This window comes from Podarcis vaucheri, assembly GCF_965113315.1.
Source record: "Podarcis vaucheri genome assembly, chromosome: 6".
NCBI lineage: Eukaryota > Metazoa > Chordata > Lepidosauria > Squamata > Lacertidae > Podarcis > Podarcis vaucheri.
The window spans coordinates 93,623,919-93,645,216 of record NC_138764.1 but is presented as its reverse complement, the minus strand read 5'-3'; the positions used below and the strand labels follow the sequence as shown (position 1 = coordinate 93,645,216).

At 47.2% G+C, this 21,298-nt stretch overlaps 1 protein-coding gene across 1 annotated transcript; it reads right to left on the bottom strand.

Annotated features, from left to right (window-relative positions):
* Window positions 1-818: 818 nt before the first annotated feature.
* Window positions 819-19,146, bottom strand: NPEPL1 (aminopeptidase like 1). The gene is made up of 12 exons (XM_082226158.1): window positions 18,951-19,146; window positions 12,390-12,575; window positions 11,075-11,245; window positions 10,161-10,250; window positions 9,067-9,148; window positions 8,794-8,936; window positions 7,507-7,584; window positions 6,224-6,324; window positions 5,301-5,424; window positions 3,681-3,857; window positions 3,182-3,292; window positions 819-1,937 (listed from the first exon to the last, which is right to left on the bottom strand). Exons 1-12 carry the CDS (start codon window positions 19,098-19,100, stop codon window positions 1,779-1,781), a joined length of 1,572 nt encoding a protein of 523 aa, XP_082082284.1. The 5' UTR covers window positions 19,101-19,146; the 3' UTR covers window positions 819-1,778.
* Window positions 19,147-21,298: the final 2,152 nt, after the last annotated feature.

Below are 21,298 nucleotides of genomic sequence, written 5' to 3'. Positions count from 1 at the left end.
GTGTTGGATTTGATATCTCGCTTTATCACTGGGACGCGGGTGGCATAATAAAACATGTCAAGTCAACGTAAAATCTAAGTTGTAAAGTCAGCAAGATAATGACTGTTAATGAAGAACAAAAAAACTGACAGTTTTACCTATGTACATCTCGAGGGACACAGGTGGCACTGTGGGTTAAACCACAGAGCCTAGGGCTTGCCAATCAGAAGGTCGGCAGTTCAAATCCCCACAACAGGGTGAGCTCCCGTTGCTCAGTCTCTGCTCCTGCCAACCTAGCAGTTCGAAAGCACGTCAAAGTGCAAGTAGATAAATAGGTACCACTCCGGCGGGAAGGTAAACGGCGTTTCCATGTGCTGCTCTGGTTCACCAGAAGCGGCTTAGTCATGCTGGCCACATGACCCAGAAGCTGTACGCCGGCTCCCTCGGCCAATAAAGCGAGATGAGTGCCGCAACCCCAGAGTCGTCCCCGACTGGACCTAATGGTCAGGGGTCCCTTTACCTTTACCACTACCCGAAGGAGTCTCAAAGCGGCTAACATTCTCCTTTTCCTTCCTCCCTCACAACAAACACTCTGTGAAGTGAGTGGGGCTGAGAGACTTCAGAGAAGTGTGACTGGCCCAAGGTCACCCAGCAGCTGCATGTGGAGGAGCGGGGAAGCAAACCCGGTTCACCAGATTACGAGTCTATCGCTCCTAACCACACCACCACACTGGCATATCCTTTGTCCTGCATATCCTTCTTGCACTCTTTGTGTCTCCTACACGCATTTGCAGAAAGAAACGGCGCAGATACCTCGATTCAATAAGCTTACACTCGTGTTGAGAGTAGGGTGGGTTTTATTCTAGGTTGCCTCCCATTAACACTTTTATTCTAAACGTCAATGAAGTTTGTCAGCAGAAGGGTGTTAAGAACCGTCGTGGAGAAATGCACCGGCCCAAACTTACAGGGCTGTATCCGTAATGATCAGCGAAAGATGTAACATGCATGAATGGTAGCTTAGGAATATTATTATTATTGAAAAGCTGCCTTAGAAAACAAGGCCTCCCTTATGCCGAAATGCTGCTGCTAAGTGAATAATGCAGAGCCTCAAAGTGGCTTCATCCCAGCGGCTGCAACCCTGCAAACTGAAGTGGAGCCTGTTATGCTGTTGGGCAGGGCAGCTGCAGTTCCTTCCGGCGCAGCAGTCCTGACCTGGGGGCAAGCAGGATTTCAGGTATGCCTCCCAGCAGGTGAAAAACAAACCAGAGAAAGAGGCCAGGAGGCACAGCGGCTGCCTCATCCCCTGCAGCGTCAGGAGATTTAAAGGGATGCACCTGGCGTTTGACTCCCAAGGTGGTAACCCCGATATTCCTCCAAACCCCACAACACTATTGAATTCTGTAAAGCAGAGGGGTTGAGAAATAAAACCTGCAGAACTAACTCTGAAGGCTCTATTGGCATCAAGAGGTGAAGCTGTTGCAGTAATAGGCTCAGATACTTTTTGAAAGGGGCGTGGGGGAATAAGACATCCCTAGCCCCTTCTCCATAAAGACTGGGAGCAGCAAAGTCACCAGGTTTGGTAGAAAAACCCCAAGCGCATTAAAAAAAAGAAAAACACCCAACCCAACAGAATACAGCCTTTTGCCAGAGTGAGATGGGAGAATCAAATGTGAGCAACTTGTTTTCGTTTTTCTCGGTCATTTCCGACACGTGGGTGCTTTCGTGGTTTGGGAAACCCTTCAGTGCAAAGTGAGGTAATTCCTGTGTGCCCTCTCTCCAAAGGGGGAGGAGAGCGGGCATTAAACCAAGCGGCGCCTCTTGGAATCTCTCTCCATATCTTCCAAGGGGGAGTCCCCATTGCAGCCCAGCGGAGAAACCATGTTCAGGAGAGGGTCTTCGGAGGCACGGCCAAACAGGGAGAGCAACAAAGCGACGCCGTAGCCTGTGGCTCGTTCACCCTAGGAGCAAAAGCAGAGAGATATGAGTCTCCGCACGGAATGCGGGAGAAACACTGGAGGAAAATGCTTGGAATGCTGCCTATGAAGGCTTGTGTGTTGTTTAGGCGAAATAATAATAAAAAGCTGAATGGAAAGAGGCACACAAATTAAGTCACTTTGCAGCATCCTAAGGCTCTAATCCTATACCTAATTAACTGGGAATAAGACCCACTGAACTCAATAGGACATACTATGTATTTATAATTTGCTAGAAGTTGCCCAGAGTGGTTGGGGCAACCCAGTCAGATGGGCACAACAACAACAACAACAACAACAACAACAACAACAACGTATGTACAGGGATCCCCTATCAAACAAGTTGCTTTTTAATGCATCTCTTGCCAATGCTTTTACTAGTATATTCTGCTATTTACATAAAGCTAAGAAATGAAGAGAAAAAAATCTAACACCGTGGGCTGTAATCCAACGATTTTGGGTGCACAACGGAACTCTCCCCCCTCCTCTCCCCACATGCCCCCCAGAACTGTTCTAGGTTCCCCCCAAAAAAACCTCCAGAGCAGATGTGGAGAAGGGGGTGTGCAGTAGAAGGAGAAGGGGATGTTCTGTTTTGCAACAACACTTTACGGTGGTGGAAATACTTCGCTGGATACTGCTCTGTAGTTACACTGCCTGAATTCCACAACCTGTTTAAATCACACAAAACCTGCATGTCTCTGCTGCTTTTGTTTTATTGATTTTGCTGCTCCCAGGAAAGGCCAAGGATCTCCCGGGTGTCCAGTGGCCTCTCTTGATCTCTAGAATTTGTACTAATGCTGTGATTTGGCATATTGCACTTATGGAACTTAAGTCCCATTGAACTCAGTGGGACGTCTGACAAAATATTTGCAAGACTTGACTTTCAAACCTTTCCTTTGACTTCTGAGGTTTCACCAGGCTGTATCTACCCATTTTCAACCTCCTCTATAAAGGCTAGCCATTTGCTTTGAAAAAGATCTAAGGTTCTCAAAACATTGTTGTTTTTTATTTTATTTTAATCTTTCTGCTTGCGCATAACCAGAGGACTAGCTTATTATTGCACTGCAGAAGACAAGTTCCCACTCCACAAAGACTCAAAAATTTGTCTTACTTATTTAAAACATTTCTGAATCGCTGGCAATGTTGGCTCCATCTAATTTTGTGTGGCTGCGGTGAGGATATACCGGCCTTTGACTTAAAGAGAATGGAATCAATCATACACAACTCACCGCATGGACCGGGGCAGCAATGTCTATGTGGACCCAGACACCAGGCCAGTCAAACCCAATGTGTGACGCAATGAAGAGTCCAGCACAAGAGCTTGGGGAGTTATCTCGGTCCTGGAGAAAAGAGCAGAAAAGAGGCTGGATTTAGTAAGAAGCATTTTCAGAAGCCTCAGTCTACAGATAATGATGCTCAATTGCATTTCTAGAGAAGGTAGGCAGAAGCAAAGCAGCTCTACACAGCAGCACTTTTGATCTGATGGTGATAAAAAATTATTATTAATTATTATTATTATTATTATTATTATTATTATTATTAAAAATACCCCGCCCATCTGCCTGGGTTTCCCCAGCCACTCTGGGCGGCTACCAACAGAACACTAAAAACAGAATAAAACTTCAAACATTAAAAACTTCCCTAAACAGTGCAGAAAGTGCCTCACAGGCATTGCACTCAGCGTAGGCATAAAATAGTAACAGATAACAGTATATCTGATAAACCTACTGCCACAGAGTTCTTCATGTCAGCCACAGCAGAGGTAAATTCACTAAAATGGAGCTCAGGGCAATAGACAAGAGGGTGAACCAGATCTCCGCAGTTTCTGCCCGCCTTGACACAGGCTCTTTCCCACTCTTCGTTGTTGGTGAGGACAGCAGCGTGGTATTTCCCCGTGGCAATTCCCTGAAAGGCGACAAGAAGGAAAACGTGAAACCCAAGAAGAGGCAGGCCATTTCTGCCTATATTCTGAAGTGCTTCTGAAGTGCTACATAGTAGATGGGACTCATGGATTGCTTCTGCGATGCAATCTCCTGATGCCATGGGCTGGCTGGAGGAATGCCAGGAAGCATCTGTGAGGGAAGTGGTGGTTGTGAGAAGACGATGAGTGGTCAAAGGGAGAAGACTGGGAAGAGGAAGCCTAGGAAGCTGAAGAGGGAGCAGGGTTTACTGAGCAGGGAAAGTCTGTGGCAGAGAGGTGGAAAACAGGAGAAGAGGAGGCCAAGAGGCAGAGACGAGTCAGGCTGGTGAAAAAACCAAGCTGTCTCCTCATCCTGCTGCGACAAGCTCCCCTCTGCTCTGGTCTCCCAGTACCAGAAGAGGTATGAAGAGGGAGGTGCAAAGGCCGGACGGCGGAGTCTCAGGTTGCTTGGGAAGGACCCAAGGGAGGAGACTTAGGCAGCTGTGGGAAGACAGGGACCTTTGGTCCCCACAACTGCCTCAAAAGGGCAAGACCTACTGTTGTGCTCCTTAGGCTTGGCACTCCTGAGCAGACCTTGTTTCTTCTAATAAAGAGTTGGCTTCACTTATTCCATGGGATTTATTGCTGACACCCGCTCCTGTTGCCCAAATGACAAAGACTGGTGTCCTACAAGCCATTTCCTCCTCTGCTTGATAGTAGATGCTTTGGGCAGCAGGGAAGGGGGAAAAGAAATGGGGGAGGGGGAAAAGGACAACACCAGTAGCAGCTGGTGCCCACTGGGACTTGTAGGGAAGAAGACAGAGAAGCTGACAGTAGGTGGAGTCAGAGCCAAACAAATCTAATTTTGCCCCCATTGTCCTCCCTGCTGAGTTCTACGAGGGCAACACTGCGACTGAGAAGGAAGCTGAGAGGCAAGTTATACCTCCTGGACTGCTTGCAAGCGAGAAGGCAGGCAGGTGAAGGTTGCCTAAGGGCCAGGAAAGGTTGGTGGGGCAGTGCCACCTTTACACTGATGGACAGGCCTTCCCCAGACAGCACTCTTAACTTGCTTGTAGCATTCCCTATTTACTCAACGGCCTTCCCTTCCGCCCCTGCTGCTGCTCCTCGGCCAACAAGAAGGACGACTGAGTTATCCCAAGCCAAGAAGATGGGGAAGCAGGAGACAACAGAAAGGCACGCACGCTGCAGAGACTTTCCTCCACATGCACCTGCAGCGGTTTTCCTGAAGGTGAAGACATGCCACTGTCTCCTTCTGTAAGTGCTGTCTAAAGCAGTGGTTTTCAAGTTCTTTCTCCAGGGAACTCTGGGGTCACTTTGAAACTTACCAGACTCTGGTAAGAAGGCACCCAGCATGCCGTCCTGGGGAGAATTGTTCCAAAGCGGGGAGCTATCGCAGAGAAAGCCTGTTTTGTTTTGACTCAAAGTACCTGAGCGCCGGTGAGAGTAGCCATATCCAAAATAATGTCGGCACAAAGGTCTTTGCAAGCGTAGGCAACTCCATCAGCGAGCACCAGCCTGCCCTCAGCATCGGTGTTGTTGATTTCCACAGTTCTGGAGAAAGAGTGGGGTAATAATAATAATAATAATAATAATAATAATAATAATAATAATGTGGCAATGTTTAAGGTTTATCTATTCATTTAATCTAGTTAGGTAACTGCTATGCGCCTTAATGTAGAAAAGCTAAAACTACAAGCTAAAACAACAATAACAAATGTTACAAAAAATACACAAGAAAACATTAATTCAAGTTTACCAATTAAAATACAGTCATACCTTGGGAGTCAAACGGAATCCGTTCCGGAAGTCCGTTTGACTTCCAAAACATTAAAAAAACCAAAGTGCGGCTTCCAATTGGCTGCAGGAAGCTCCTGCAGCCAATCAGAATCTGCAGAAGCCCTGTCGGATGTTCGGCTTCCAAAAGAACGTTCAAAAACCGGAACACTCACTTCCGGGTTTCGATCATTTGGGAGCCAAGGAACTTGAGATCCAAGGTATGGCTGTATACTGATGGAAATGCCTTCTTCTATGGCCCAAATGAACTCACAGATCAGTCCTAATCATAGGGACTAGAAACCTTCCCACAAATGAAAGCGGAGATTCCGAGAAGCTGATTCATGTGTCCCAATACTGCAACCTGTGCTTTTTCTGTACCAGCTGCAATTGTGGCCTATACACCTATCCCTGCTCATGCTTAGCAATCTCCCTGAGCCAATGAAATCCTCCAAGGACCCAGGTGTGCTGCCCCAGCTGTGCATTTTTTAAAGTTAGGAGCAGGTGGAGAATTCCCAAAGTAAGCACTAGGCAGCAGCCAGGTAGGGTAAGAGTGGAGGGAATAAATAAATCTTACTTTCCGGAGTAAAGAACATGGATATCATCTGGCCTTGTTGCATTTGGTCCGACAGAATTCTCAGCCAAGCAAAAAACAGCATGAAGATTGTCTTTAAAGCCCTATTGCAGTAAGGAGAAAAGAAGAGCTGTGAAATGAAGGGAGAGCCTAACCTGCAAAACAAATTAAAGCTAACAGGAGAGAAGCCATGCCACACATTTTTATTTATTGCGAACAAAGTCTCAGATACAGCTCCACGCAAGAAAAATGCCTTTTAAACAGCAGCAGCCTTGGGAAATGTTAATTTAGCATTTGAGTGCCTCCCACCAGATTTCTTGGCTGCCCGGCTGCCCCATTAAATGACTGCAGTGAGATGCTTTCAGAGCCCTGGATACTATCGCCAGGTAGAGAAGTCTGCCAGCAAGATTCATAGCACTATAGCGAGAGTGGAATTTCTTTGGCCTTTCTCGTTTTTGAAGAACACCCATTGCTTTGTCACAGTATTCCAAGGCGTTTTTATTGTCTCCCCTCCCACCTTCCATGCATATAACTGTGCAATGCCCACAATAGACTGCATTTTGTATAGGGGCCTAGCGTGGCTTTAGGCATGCCTGGTATTTGTTTCTGAGTCGGGGGGAGGAATCTAGGAATGCCAAACCTGGAGAGGGGAGCAACACCCCACCATCAATTTGTAGTGCCATAACAGAAGGGCAAGCCACCATTCATGGGGAATAAAGGGGAACTTCTGAAAGTCAGATAGTTGTTTATTTCCTTGACATCTGGTGGGAGGGAATTGCACATGGCTGGCACGATTATAGAGAAGAGCCTCTGCCTGGTTCCTCGTAACCTGACTTCTCGCAGTGCCAGAAGACCTTTGGAGCTCGATCTCAGGGTCCGGGCTGAGCAATGGGGGTGGAGACGCTCCTTCAGGGCCGAGGCAGTTTAGAGTTTTAAAGGTGAATTTAAAAACCAAGCTCCCCATCCCTGGTGCAGACAACACTGAACTAAATGGATATACAGGGCCAAAGGTCAGCCAAGGAATCAGGCTGAGCAGTGACCCTGAGGCCAAGAACAATTCAGCAAGTTTCACAGCAATGAAAACTCCAGGCCTGAGGGGGGTTTGTTTGCTGGATGAACTTCAAGGAATACTCTCTCATTCTAGTGGGCATCGCATTCTTGAATCCTCCAAAATAAGGAACGGCCGTGATGTTACATCCCTGGTAGGCCACTGAACCACCAAGGCTGTACTGCATGGCTAAAACAGGCATTACAGCCTTGGATAAAAACTGCTCAGTTTCACTCACTTGTTTTACGGTGGCTTTGAAGGCGCCCAAAATAGCAGCAGCTCCACCACAATCTCTCTTCATCCCAGGCATTGTCGTCTAGACAAATGTAAACGCAAAGAAATTCATTTATGCAGAAAGCTTTGGTGCTGAAAGAGCCATGCTGAGGTGATTACAGCGCAACACTGCAGTGTGGCCCTCATTGAGTAAACTCCACTGAGTTCGGCAGAACTTCCCTCTCTGGTAAGTGTGGATTGCAGGCCTTATCTGTTAAGTCTTTAAAAACACACACACACACCGATCCAAGTGAATTTATGCCATAAACTGTATTCATCCTTTGCTTAATCTTGCCTCTCCTTCCCCATCTCAATTTAGAATGATTGTAAGCTCTGTGGGGCAGAGACCTGTTTCTTCTTCTTGGCTTACTCTACTCTGTGTAGTAGTAATTATGTGCCCTGATGGCATTATACAGATAACAAACACTGCCTCACCTTTGAGCCCCACTCAGCCATTCAGGGAGTGCCCAACTAGTGAAGGGGCTTCTCAGAATGCACTAGGCCAGCCCAACCTTTATTAGTTATTTTGCAAATTCATAAATGGCTGCACAGCCTGAGGCTATCAAAGTGGTGCACAAGATAAGAATGCAATTGCCAAAGGCCCATCCAGTCCGTCACCGTGTTCTCACTGTGGCCAAGCAGGTGCCCCAAAGGAGAAGCACACAAGAAGAACCCAAGTGCAATGGCAACTCTTGTGATTCTCAGCAACCAGTATGCAGAGGTGCATGGGTAGGCAAACTAAGGCCCGGGGGCAGGATCTGGCCCAATCGCCTTCTAAATCCAGCCCGCAGATGGTCTGGGAATCAGCATGTTTTTACATGAGTAAAATGTGTCCTTTTATTTAAAATGCATCTCTGGGTTATTTGTGCGGCATAGGAATTCGTTCATTCCCCCCCCCCAAAAAAAAAACATAGTCCGGCCCCCCACAAAGTCTGAGGCACAGTGGACTGGCCCCCTGCTTAAAAGTTTGCTGACCCCTGGATAGGGACTCGGACACTGGAGGGAGAACATAGCCATTGTGGCCTGCAGCATCCGTCTGAAGGAGCCCTACCTGAACAGGTAGAGGGACTCTGCAAGTGTGCAGGACCCCTTCGGATTGATGGAGATCACACATGCGTCAACAGTCTGGGCTTGTGGCTAGGCAGGCACCTTCACACATACCGAACACACAATCAGGGCATCAGTACACACTGAATTTTGATGTGTGCGAGTGTGTGTGTGCAGCTGCTGCTGTGTCTCCAGACACGCTCACCTTTCCTTTGATGCTGAGTCCTCCAGTGTCGTAAACAATGCCCTTCCCAACCCAGGCGATGGTTTGTGTGGCACCTTCCGGGGTGTGGCTCAGCACGGCTAGAGCCGGTGGGTGCATGGCTGCTTTGCCAACACCATAAATACCTGGGGACAGAGGTAGAGACAGGAGAGCTTGGAAAATGATCTGAATTACCCATGAGTAATGTCTTAACCACATACAAGATTTTACCATATGGGGAAGTGGGGAGGGGGAAATGGCTTCGGTTTGACTGACCTCCAAATCCTTTCTCCTTCAATTCTGCGTTTCGAATAATGGTTGGAACAATCCCCAGGTCCTTTCCGACTTTTCTGATTTCCTTCAAGTAAGGAAGACACCAGAGTCACATCACAACACCTTTAAACACTGTGCTTCTTAAACTCAAAAGTCAGAATCCAAGACCCAAATCCAAGGGACCAGGATGCAACAACCACTCGCTTGGACCCCTTTTTTCCTGCAATGACCTCCCAGGACACCAAAACCATTATCAGTGGCTCTCCACCCGGTTGCCTCACCTTCTGAGGCAAGGGGGCCAGTGACTGGGGAAAGGGCCTTATCGGTGGTGGGTCCCCATTTATAAAAACCTTGCCATGCTGTGCTTCACCTAGCACAAACTTCCATGTCTTTTTGCTGCCAAAATGAAGACCTTTTTAAAAAAAGAATCTTTCTAGCCTTCAAAACCTTCTAAGCTGCTGCTGATTTGCTTGTAAATTTGCTGGTAAGAATTGTCCCCCTCACCAGCTCTAAGGTTGTGGTGGTGGTGGGGGAGCGGAGCATCAGGGATTTTATGGCAGATGTGCGAGTGAGGCAAAATTCACCTGCCCTGTGAAAAATTAATCCAGTCTTTACAGGGCGTCTTTCCATCCCCACCAAAACTTGCAAACATCGATGGGTTATATCAGCACAGCATTAAAAAGCGTTCCTAGACATTTTGAACGTTGCTGTCCTCAGGTAGTCAGGAATGAGGTAAGGCCCTTTGTTGTTTCTATGTGAAATCTGTCTGAAGAGACCCTTCGAAAGAGGGTCTGTGTGGGACCAATTTCGGGGGGGGGGCTGTAACCCTTGCACATTCTTTCCTGGATGTCACCCACCTAAGCCTATAAGCAGTACCTAGATTTCCCGATCATTTAGTCCTACTGATTTATGGGCCTCATTAAAGCCACCTGGTTCAAAATGGCGAACCATTCGTCATCAAATGCCAAGCGAAAGGTCAGCCACCTCCCCAAGTATCGTGGACAAAATAAAAGCTTCGCTACAGTGAAATCCTGGACATAAGCTTCCCAAATTCAGCGGACTGTTCAAGCTAACCCTGTTAAAAGGTTATCACCAACCTCCAGGAAGCTGTCAGTGTTCATTTCATTGCATGGGGTGTCTACGATCCGAGCTGCCAGCCTTATACCTTCTGCAGCACTTTCCAGACACTAGAATTCATACAAGAAAGAAAAGGAGAGCACGTCGAGAGTGTCTATGTATCACAACATTTGGCTTTGCTTTTCTTCTGCATCTGCACTGCTCAGAGACTTTCCGGGTGTCAGGAAAATTCAAGTGTCATGAAAGTCTGTAGTGTAGACCAGAGACTACTTGTGAGGGATTGAGCTTAGCAAATCTAATTACTCACTTCTACACAAGAGAAGGTAGCATCACAAATTCCAATTCATTTTTATCACTGTATTACTGTAAGCAAACCTAGGAGCTCATAGCTTTCTCCTTCCTTCCTTCTTTCCTTCCTTCCTTTCTAGTACATAAAATTTCACCTACATTTAAATTTTAACACACTTTCGTGTTTGCAAATTGCCTGTTGCGTTCTATGAAAACCAGCTAAAGTAAAACCAGCCATGTAACTGGGGGGAAATAAGCCTTTAACATTAATCCAAAGTATGCGAAACTCACATCGCCATATTATTTTTGTGTCAAAAAGTATAAGTTAACTTAAAAACCATTGTAAACCGTAAAAACTGTTAGTAGGATTGGAATAACACTTGTAGTTTAATGGTGAATTTTGGATGTAACGGAGATGTAAAAGATTTGGATCATTATAAAAGACGCGGGAGGAAATGTTTAACAATAGGACCCACAAAGGGGAGGAGGGAAGTCCTGGAGATTCTATGGAAACTTGTCTTTATGTTGTATGTTGGATATGTGATTGTAAAACTGTAATCTGAAAAACCAAATAAATATTTTTTAATTTTAATTTTTTAAAATAAAAGTATCAAACTTCTTCTGTTGCGACAAACCGGCAGCTTACTTTAAGCGTCTCCACCTCCACAGGGCCATTGTTCTGCCCAACCAGGAAAAATTCCACTATCACACTTTTCTTCTCTGTGCGTCTAGAGGCACTGGATCGCTGTGTGAAGAGCGGGAAAGCTCTTGCTATAGCACAGGCTGAGGCAAAGACCTCCGAGCGCTCGCAGACCATCTGAAAGGGAAACAGAAAATCAAATGCGTGCCAGAAACCTGAGAAGGGGCTGAGGGCTGAAAGAATATATCAGGCATAGGCAAACTCGGCCCTCCAGATGTTTTGGGACTACAATTCCCATCATCCCTGACCACTGGTCCTGTTAGCTAGGGATCATGGGAGTTGTAGTCCCTAAACATCTGGAGGGTCAAGTTCGCCTATGCCCAGAATAAATGGAGCTCAGCACAGATATAGGGAGCTCAGATATCTGTCCAAACTTCTGAGGGGGAGGCAACTTCCCTGATAACCTGATGTCAAGCCTCCTAACAGCAGAGGTCTCCAAATGTCTCCTCAGAAGGAAGCCATATTGAGTTATGCTTCCAATTAAGCGGGTGTGACACAGCACGGGAACCTGTGAAGCTCCAGGTGTTGTGAAGTCCCATGACCATTGCCTTCGCCGAGGCTGATGGGAGTTGGGAGTCCAATGACACCGAAAAGGCTAAAGGTTTTCCCCCCTTGCAGTCTAAGAGTACTAAAAATGACCTGTACAGAGATGCCAGCTTGGAGCTCAGAACATCTTCCCTCCTTTTTAAGAAATTAAACACTAGTGGGAGACTTGAAACTCAGAAGTTGGCAATAATTTTATTGATTGGTTTGTTTCATTTTCATTTCATAGAACTTACACACCACTTGATTCCAACAAAAGATCCCTCAAAGAGATTTAGGAAAAAAAAGTACAATAAATTTATAAATCCAGACAGCAACCATTTTAGTCACGTGTGCAACCAAACATGCACGCATTGCACCGAACCCAGAAATGACCCCAAAATGTCACAAAAACCTCACGAGAAGGGGCAAAATGGGGGGTTCGTAGGGTTTCCCAATAGCGTTTCAAATATATGCGATTTCACTTAAACGCACGGTGCCTTGGAATATAACCCCTGCGTAAATTAGGAGTTGCCTAAACTAAGATCATTTAAGACCAATGTATACCCAAAGGCATCAACTGCCTCCACAAGAAATGAATCACAAATCTGCAAGTGCAGATCAAGGTGTTTTGAGGTTCTTCTAGGAGCGAACGTGACATTTAAATCAGCTCCTTTGCATTGTAAGCTCTTGCAGATATTTTTAAGCCACTTCCCTCCAGCTGCTCACTTTCACTTACAAGGATGCATCTGTTGGTTCCTCCCGGGAGACAGTTGCGAACGAGGCGCGTGAGGAACTGGGCGGCCGATGGGCTGTTGTGTCTGCTGACCCGGGAAGGTAAAGCGGCTATAGTAGCATAGTTCAGGTAGAGAGGGCAGCTGTCGGTCGGGTTTGGGTTCAGGGTGCTTAGCGCAGCTTGCCATAACTGAGAAAAAGGAAACAATGGGAAAGATTGGAGACCCTTCTTCAGAAGACGCACCACCCGTTTATAGTTTTTTTTCAGTTGTACCCCTTTAGCCTGGCAAACGACTTACCACAGTGGTGAGGGATATGCAGCAACAAGATGCAAAAAAACCCCAGACTGCATGGTGACCCAGTGATCACAGTGACCCGGTTCACATCCAACGCCAAGTCCAAACCATGGCTTAGCGCAAACCTGTTTTCTCCTGGAAACACTGACCACTTTACTCCTCGGTCCTCCTGCTGCTGAACTGCTGTGAGCTAAGCCATGGTTTAGATTAGTGTGTTGTCCAAACTGTTGCTTAGCACACAACGGCAACAGGAGGTGCAAAGAGTCTGCACACTCACACATGGGCACTAAACCATGGTCTGGCTTAGTGTTACCTGCGAGCTGACATTGTCTTAAGAGCATCTCCACCAATACATCAAGAGGGAAAGAGAGCTCGCGGTATTTCAGATTTTTACCATGCTTCTTTCAAAATGGCAGAACAAATAATATTCATCAATAAGGGCCTCGTATGGCTTAACCCTGTTAAAGAAACTCAGTAAAACAAGGCTGGGCAGACCTGCATTAGGAACCCTGGGGGGAGAGTTGTAGGTAATGGTGGTGTACACCTACTAGCCTAGATGGGCCAAAAATTCTCACTCAGGGTGCTTCCAGACTGGTGTTTATTGTGGAAAGAGTGCCCCCCCCCATGCATGCATATTTTTCACAGTGGCCACACTATGTCATTGGCATCAAAACATCAGTCTACATATTCCCTGTTTAATCTGGGTTTACCCTCTCTAGGAAATCCAAACACAACAACAACCCCAAACATGTTGACAACGACCCATTTACAATATCAAGCTCCCATCTGAAAGCACCTTCAATAGGATTGTTTTATTGTAACTGCCTGGCAACCTTTGCAGGTCTCCTCCATACAGGTCTTCAGTTATGAGCAGATTGCAATTGCTTTGGGGTAGTTGCTGCAGTGTGGAGACAAGTAAAACGTGCCTTTCTCCAAATGGACAGGCTGGCTCAAATCTTCATAGGTTTCTTGTTCCTTCTGTCACGATTTGGACTGTAATCTCCATTTTGGGACAGAGTCCAAGGCAGACCTCATGGCAACAACATCCCACCTAATTTCTGTTCTTAAAAAAGAACACACACCCCTTTGCCACCCCATCTGCTGCTTTGTTTAACATATTGGCCAATGAAGAGTTCTGGATAACTTGAAAACTGACTCAGTATTTTGTGGCAATTTGGCTGATCCTGAGAAAGGCATTGCCCAACTGCGGATTTCATCCCATAATCTCTCATTACGGGGACAGGACGACAGATTCATTAATCAGCAGCAACAATCTTTCAGCTTGGTCACCCACTCTTTCAATGGAACAAACTGCACAAGGTACCAAATTCAATCACTAAATGGCCCTGGTTTGTGCCAAAACCATTTTCATTCCAATATCTTAAACTGGGCTGAAAAGGCAATAGATTTTTTATTATTATTATAAAAGTGTTGCAGAAGCCCCAGACTGTTGTTTGGGCTTCTTGGTCTAAAGTACAAGGCTGAGTCCAGATAAAAGATCCAAGATATGGCTATCAGCAGACATTCCCTCCGCTTCACTGTCTACATTTTGGAAACAAACCAGACAAAGACCTCTTCTGTGGATTTAAACGGCTGACGGCACTAGAAATGGGAATGGCTTTGGTTTGCACCAAAATGGAAAGTTCAGCAGCTCAATTTTTCAGTATTAGCCATCGTTAGACTTTAATTCCATCGTTTACACAACAAGGGAGATAGAAGTAAGGCAGGCGTACCTAATAAAATGCAGACATCTGGGAAAGAGTTGCTACCCACACTCCATGAGTGTGGAGATGAATTCCCCCCCAAAATGCATTCAAAGAATATGTGAGGTGAGTTGCTGGGTCACAATGAATAGTCTGCACATTTTCACCTTTACACCAGGTGAGCTGGTCCTACCTTCTCCACATTTGGCACACTGGGATAGCTCAGTTGGCAGAGCATGAGACTCTTAATTGCAAGGTTGTGGGTTCGAGTCCCACGTTCGGCAAGAGATTCCTGCATTGCAAAACGTTGGCCGAGATGACCCTTGTGGTCCCAACTCTACAACGCTATGATTCTATGATAGGCACGCGCCAATCAAGGTGTGTAGAGCTCAACAACACAAGCGGGGTTTCAGCTCTATGCCCATTCATTGGTACATGCAGAAGGGCCTTAGCTCTGTGTAAGAGCTACTGCTTTGAGTGCAGAAGGCTCCAGGTCCAACTTCAGACATCTCCAAGTAGTTATGGGGAAGATGCCCTGCCTTAAATCAGTGTTTGAGATTAGCATTTTCCACCTGGCTATCGACTATTTGCAGCCAAGTGAGGATGCCTGGGAACCAGGATAGCGCCGGACATCTTCACCATCTGGAAGGGCAAGCCTAAGGGGCATTGGATCTTGACTGTTTTCACACACTAATTCCACATCCTGTAGAATTCTATCAGTTATACTTTATCTGCACAATCAGAATGAATTTCACAAACCAAAATACTTTTTCTGTGCGGCCTAAGCAGGAGCAGTGAACAAAATTGTAGTTAATTGTTGTAGCTTCTCTTCACTAACCCCACCCCAGTGCCCTGCTCACAGTTGTGAAGAAAACTCTTTTTGTTATGAATGGTCCGTGTCACCATTAAGGAAAAGAGGTCGGAATAGGCCAGTATTTATGTGGACTGTCCCTGGATCAAGTGACTTTTCTTCTTCAAGTTCTCAAAGTTCTTAACCTAGCTCAAGGTAGTCACCTGAACTACCCAGATGTTTAACTGAGAATCAGTCAGTCCATCACTTGAAAAACATAACTTTCGAGCCATCTTGCCCCCAAAATGGCAACTAGACAGTTTTGGCGACTGTAACTTTGGTTTAAGGAGCCACTTGGTGCCTAGCTTATATATCTGAGTTTCTAACATTGCCTGGAGAGGTGCTGCAGAAGTCAGTGTAAATAATACTGAGCTAGGCGGAAGCCTCTTCCCATGTATGCCAGATACACCAATGTGTGGTGTATTGGGGGGCGGGGGAATGTGGCCAAAAGGTGTACCAGTCACAGGGTACAAAAAAGGGCAAGCAAGACAAATTAAGATGCTTTATCTGCCCATATAGCTTTAAATTTCCTGATGCAGCAGGAAGCAGATCTGAATCCGCAAAAGTTTGTGTCATAATAAAGGAATGGGGAGACTGCTGCTGCTCCAGCTGTTGTTGCTGTGTGTCTCCCATTGTCCTTCACTGTTAGCCATGCTGGCTGGGATTACTGGGAGAAAGCCCAACAACAGCTGGGGGGGGGGGGACGACGACGCTTTAAGCACCTACTGTTTCCCATCTTTGCTAAACATGTCAAAGAAAACAGGTAACAAGCCTTGCACATATGCAGCAAAGAAAAAGGAGCAAAAAGCAAAGTGAAATAAGAGTTACAAAAATCTCACATAATGGGGACGCGGAGTTTCTAAATAACAATGTCAAACCAATGCCCGATAAATCCGTCTGGTTTTTGTTGACCTCGAAGCGCACAGAAGCCTCCAGCCAGCTTCTCAACCCCCGCAACTAATTGCTCAAATTCTGTCAAGTGACCTTAAGGCCTATGTTTTGACTTCCCGGACAGTTAATAAATCAACAAATCTGGGACCCACGCAGACAAGTTATCGGTAAGCTTTGCAAAATATCTTTAAATTGCTGCTGCACTGAGTTGATATAATGCACAGATCTTTTAAAAGAAAAGTCTCCTTCCTCTCTCCAACTTCTGTTGCCCATGCTTGTTGCAAAAAGCCAGAATGGAAGTTAAAGGGGATTAAAGGAGACACTCCTTCCTAGACTTTTAGGGTTTTTAATGGGCCACAAGTCTTTCTGGGTTTTTGGGGGAGGCGGGTTCTATTTTGCCCAGTATTGTCTGCACTGACTGGGTGCATTCCCAGCTGTACCTGAAAAGGGCAGGGATTGAACCTGGGGCGTTTTGCATGCAAAGCAGATCTCCGCAACTGAGCTATGGCTCAAAAGGTAGCACAGCTTGTCTGCATTTGTCATTAGGCAATCACTGAAGCCCTCTTTTAAGGGAATATCTTCTGTTTTTGCTCTCCTGTGCTGTGTAGAACAGCTTCCATTGATCTAAACCAGTGTTTCCCAACCTTTTTTGGGCAAAGGCACACTTGTTTCATGAAAAAAATCTCGAGGCACACCACCATGCCAGATGGGGAAAGGTCACTTTTTACTTATGTAAAAAAAAATAAAAAAATAGTAACAGCATAGAAGGTAATGGTTAGGCTAGCATCCCTCTTCCAAATATGCTAGGTTTTTATTTGCAGGGACTGTTCTACATGGGAAAGCATTCAGCACTGTCATTCTCCCATCTGCCATCTGAATTGGTACTATTCTGGGTCAACTTACTCTGCTGCATGTGTAGATGAAAATGGCACCAAGTGTGGGGGAGGGGGCAGAACAGGTTTCAGATACAGGATATTAAGCATACACGTACTTCAGATTGAACTGGTTGCTTGCTTTGCAAGTTTTCATTTCCCAAATGACTGCCTTGGCAAGCGCAATACCTACCAGGCTCAACGCCGGTCTCGCGCTGCCGCTTCCCGCGCTCTCAAGGACCCGGGAGGAGGAAGGCGTGAAGGGAATCCCAAAGGCGCGAAAACCTCGCGCATGCGCAGGCCTTCCGCCCGCAACAGCCCAGTAGGCCGGCCGAAGCGAGCGGCGATGGGATGTGGGAGGGAGCTCGCTCGCCGCCCCGCGTGTGCCTATGTGGGGCACGTTACAGCCCCGTGACGTCAGCGCCACGCAGGCAGCCAGGCAGGCAGACGGCGAGAGCCCCGCGCTGGGCGGCCTCTCCTCGCCGCTGCTGCCCCGCCTCTCGCCGCCCGACTCGCCCGCCTCCCTCCCACGGCACACCAGGCAACGTCTCGCGGCACACTAGTGTGCCGCGGAACACCGGTTGGGAAACACTGGTCTAAACTCCTCTCATCAGAATTCCATGCTGTGTTATACTTACTCCCTCCTTAAGTGAACCTAGAACAGGCAAGAAGACGGTGGCGCTTTCCTAAATATATAAATATGCATTTGCAACACAGCTGGTTTTTAAAAGCAAAACTCAAAATCAACGAGTTTGGGTAGGTTGACCATCTAGGCGAAAAAGGAAAAACTAAAAACTTTAAAGGGTTTGAAGCTGTGATCCTAGGCATACTTTACCTGGGAGTAAGTGAACTTAAAAAGGGATTTGCCTCTAAGCAAGAGAGGGCTAAGGGACACGGGCACTGTGCATTAAACCACAGAGCCTAGGGCTTGCCAATTAGAAGGTCGGTGGTCTGAATCCCTGCGACGGGGTGAGCTCCCATTGCTCGGTCCCAGCTCCTGCCAACCTAGCAGTTCGAAAGCACGTCAAAGTGCAAATAGATAAATAGGTACCACTCCGGCGGGAAGGTAAACCGGTGTTTCGTGCGCTGCTCTGGTTCGCCAGAAGCGGCTTAGTCATGCTGGCCACACGACCCGGAAGCTGTACACTGGCTCCCTCGGCCAGTAAAGCGAGATGAGCGCCGCAACCCCAGAGTCATCTGCGACTGGACCTAATGGTCAGGGGTCCCTTTACCTTTAAGAGACGGCTACAAGGCTACCATCTGAAAGTACCATAAGTCCCTTTGGACTCAGTAGGGCTTACTTTGAAGAAACACGGGCACAGCTGTACAGCTGCCTACTGAGAATAAACCTAACGTGCAAACTGCAAATAAATCAAGGAGGGAGACGGGTTCGAGATGAGAGCACGTGAATTTTTGCTTCCTCCAGGGGGGGAGCAATTTTTTTCCCTCCCCTTCGTGGGAATCTCATGGGAGCAACTCATTTAGGGAGGACAGAGAGTCAGCAGCTTAACAGATAGGGAAAAAATTACCTGGGGCGGAGCTTCAGCACGTGGGAATGAAAGGATGAGAGGTAGTTCTTTTGTAAAATATAACAATAACAGCAACAACAACAACAATAATAATAATTGCAAGTTCCGTCCTCCCTCTCCAACCAACCAGCAAGGCGCTATCTAACCGACAGGAGAAATAGGGTAAATCCAGCCCACCCCCACGGCTGCTGGCGGCGCTCTCTCCAGCCCAGCCCAGGCCTGGGGGAAGAGAGAGGAAGCGTTTCCCGAGGCACCCGGGCAAGAGCAAGAGGAAAAGGAGATTTCTATTAATTATCAGGAGAGCTTCAGTTTGGGGTGGGGACCCCGACGAGCTCCATGGGTCGGGGGAGCTCCCTGCAGCAGCCTCTCCTCCCTGCCCCGCCCGCCCGCCTGCCTGCCCCGGGAGAGCCCGGCGCGCCTTTACCTCCTCGGTGACCCTGGGCTGAAGCTTCCCCCGCAGCTGGGCCCAGGGCAGGCGGTGCAGGTTCTGCAGCTGGCCCAGCACGAGCAAAGGGCGGCTCTGCGGGTCCGCCTCGCCGGCGCTGGCCTGGAACTCCAGCTGCACGTTCGCCATCTTCCTGCCCGCAGCGGAGGAGGAGGAGGCGGCGGCGGCAGCGGCTCGGCTCTCGCTCCGGCTCCTCCCCGGCGAAGGCAGCGCGCCCGCCTCCTCCGGCCGGGCAGGGAACGGCAGCGCCGCCGCGTCGAGCCTCCGTGGACCAGGGCACGCTACCCGCGAATAGCGCTTGCTGCTAGAGGGGGAAAGCGTCCTCCCGTCAGGTATCAAGGAGGTGAAAGGAGCACGCAACTTTTGGAAGACACCAGGAAGGGTGGGTTTGTTTGTTTGTTTGTTTAAAAAAAGTTTAATAATAATAAATTTTTATTTATACCCCGCCCTTCCGGGGTTCAGAAAACCGGGCTCAGGGCGGCTAACAACAAATTTATTTATTATTATTTTTTATAATATTTTATTAAGTTTTATCAGTAAAAGAATTCAGAAAAAATACAAAAACAGAGGAATACAAGATCAAAATACAAAAATACAAACATTAAACACAAGCAAAAGAAAGAAAAAAGGCTAACAACAAATTTTAAACACTTAACTGATGCAACAAAAAAACAGCATAAAATACAGTATAAAACGTGAACAACAATAAATTCAGAATTCAAAAATCAATTTAGGGGGAAAATCCATCCAATAAACATTAGATGATCACCAGGGCTTGACGTTTTATTATGTTTTTATATGTGCTGGAAGAGTGGCTGGGGAAACCCAGCCCGATGGGGGGGTATAAACAATAAAATTATTATTCTTATTATTAAATCGCCTTGGGGCCCGCTGCCCTCAAGCTTCCCGGGTTTGCTCTGGTTTGCCCAAAACTAGCGTGGGACCTTTGGATCATGGAATCGTAGAATGGTATTGCTGGGAGGGACCCTGTGGGTCATCTAGTCCAACCCCCCCTCCCTGCAATGTAGGAATTGCAACACGCAGCCCTCATCCGGTTTGAAACCGGGCCAGACCCTGCTTAGCTTTGGAAGTGTGCTAGCAGGTCTCTTGCTTACATCATGGACGCCTTGATTTATTTGCAGTTTGCAAGCCTGCTTAGTCCAGTGGCCAGTCAGATGCCTGTGGGAAATCAGGGAGCAGAACAGGAGTGCAAGAGCAGCTCTCCCCTCTGGTGGTTTCAAGCAACTGGTAGAAGCGTCACTGGAGGCAGAGCATAGACATGCATGGTCTTGTTGTTGCTGTTTAGTCATTTAGTCATGTCCGACTCTTCGTGACCCCATGGACCAGAGCACGCCAGGCACTCCTGTCTTCCACTGCCTCCCGCAGTTTGGTCAAACTCATGCTGGTAGCTTCGAGAACACTGTCCAACCATCTCGTCTTCTGTTGTCCCCTTCTCCTTGTGCCCTCCATCTTTCCCAACATCAGGGTCTTTTCCAGGGAGTCTTCTCTTCTCATGAGGTGGCCAAAGTATTGGAGCCTCAGCTTCAGGATCTGTCCTTCCAGTGAGCACTCAGGGCTGATTTCCTTCAGAATGGAGAGGTCTGATCTTCTTGCAGTCCATGGGACTCTCAAGAGTCTCCTCCAGCACCAGAATTCAAAAGCATCAATTCTTCGGCGATCAGCCTTCTTTATGGTCCAGCTCTCACTTCCATACATCACTACTGGGAAAACCATGGCTTTAACTATACGGACCTTTGTTGGCAAGGTGATGTCTCTGCTTTTTAAGATGCTGTCTATGCGTGGTCATGCATGCATGGTCAGTCTCCACCAAAAGCCTTTTTTGTGAATTTGTCCAATCTTTTAAAGCCATCCAAGTTGGTGGCCATCACTGCCAGTGGAGCAAACTCCACTGTTTGACTATGCACTGCATCAAGAAGCACTTTCTTTATCTGACCTGAACCTTCCACCATTCAGCTTCCTCAGATGTTCGCGAGTTCTAGTGTTACGAAAGAGGAAAGCATTCTTCTGTCTGCTTCTGAGGACCTGTTGAGGGCCTTCCATCACTGTCAGGGGCAGAGGTTGCTCGTAAGAACCGCTTTGCCGTAGTGGACCAGAGGCCCATTTAGTCCATTTGGAGGCCTCTGCAAAGCTGAGGACCAGGGCATGAAGGTGGCAGACACACCCACCCACTCCTTGTGCGTTCAGGGTTTTGTTAACCCTACCCTCAATTGGCTTTGCTTTTCCTTTTGCAAAAATGTTAACAGGAAACATGTAGGCAACAGTCCACTAAATTACTCGATTTACATTTTTGTCCCAGTCTTCCTCCA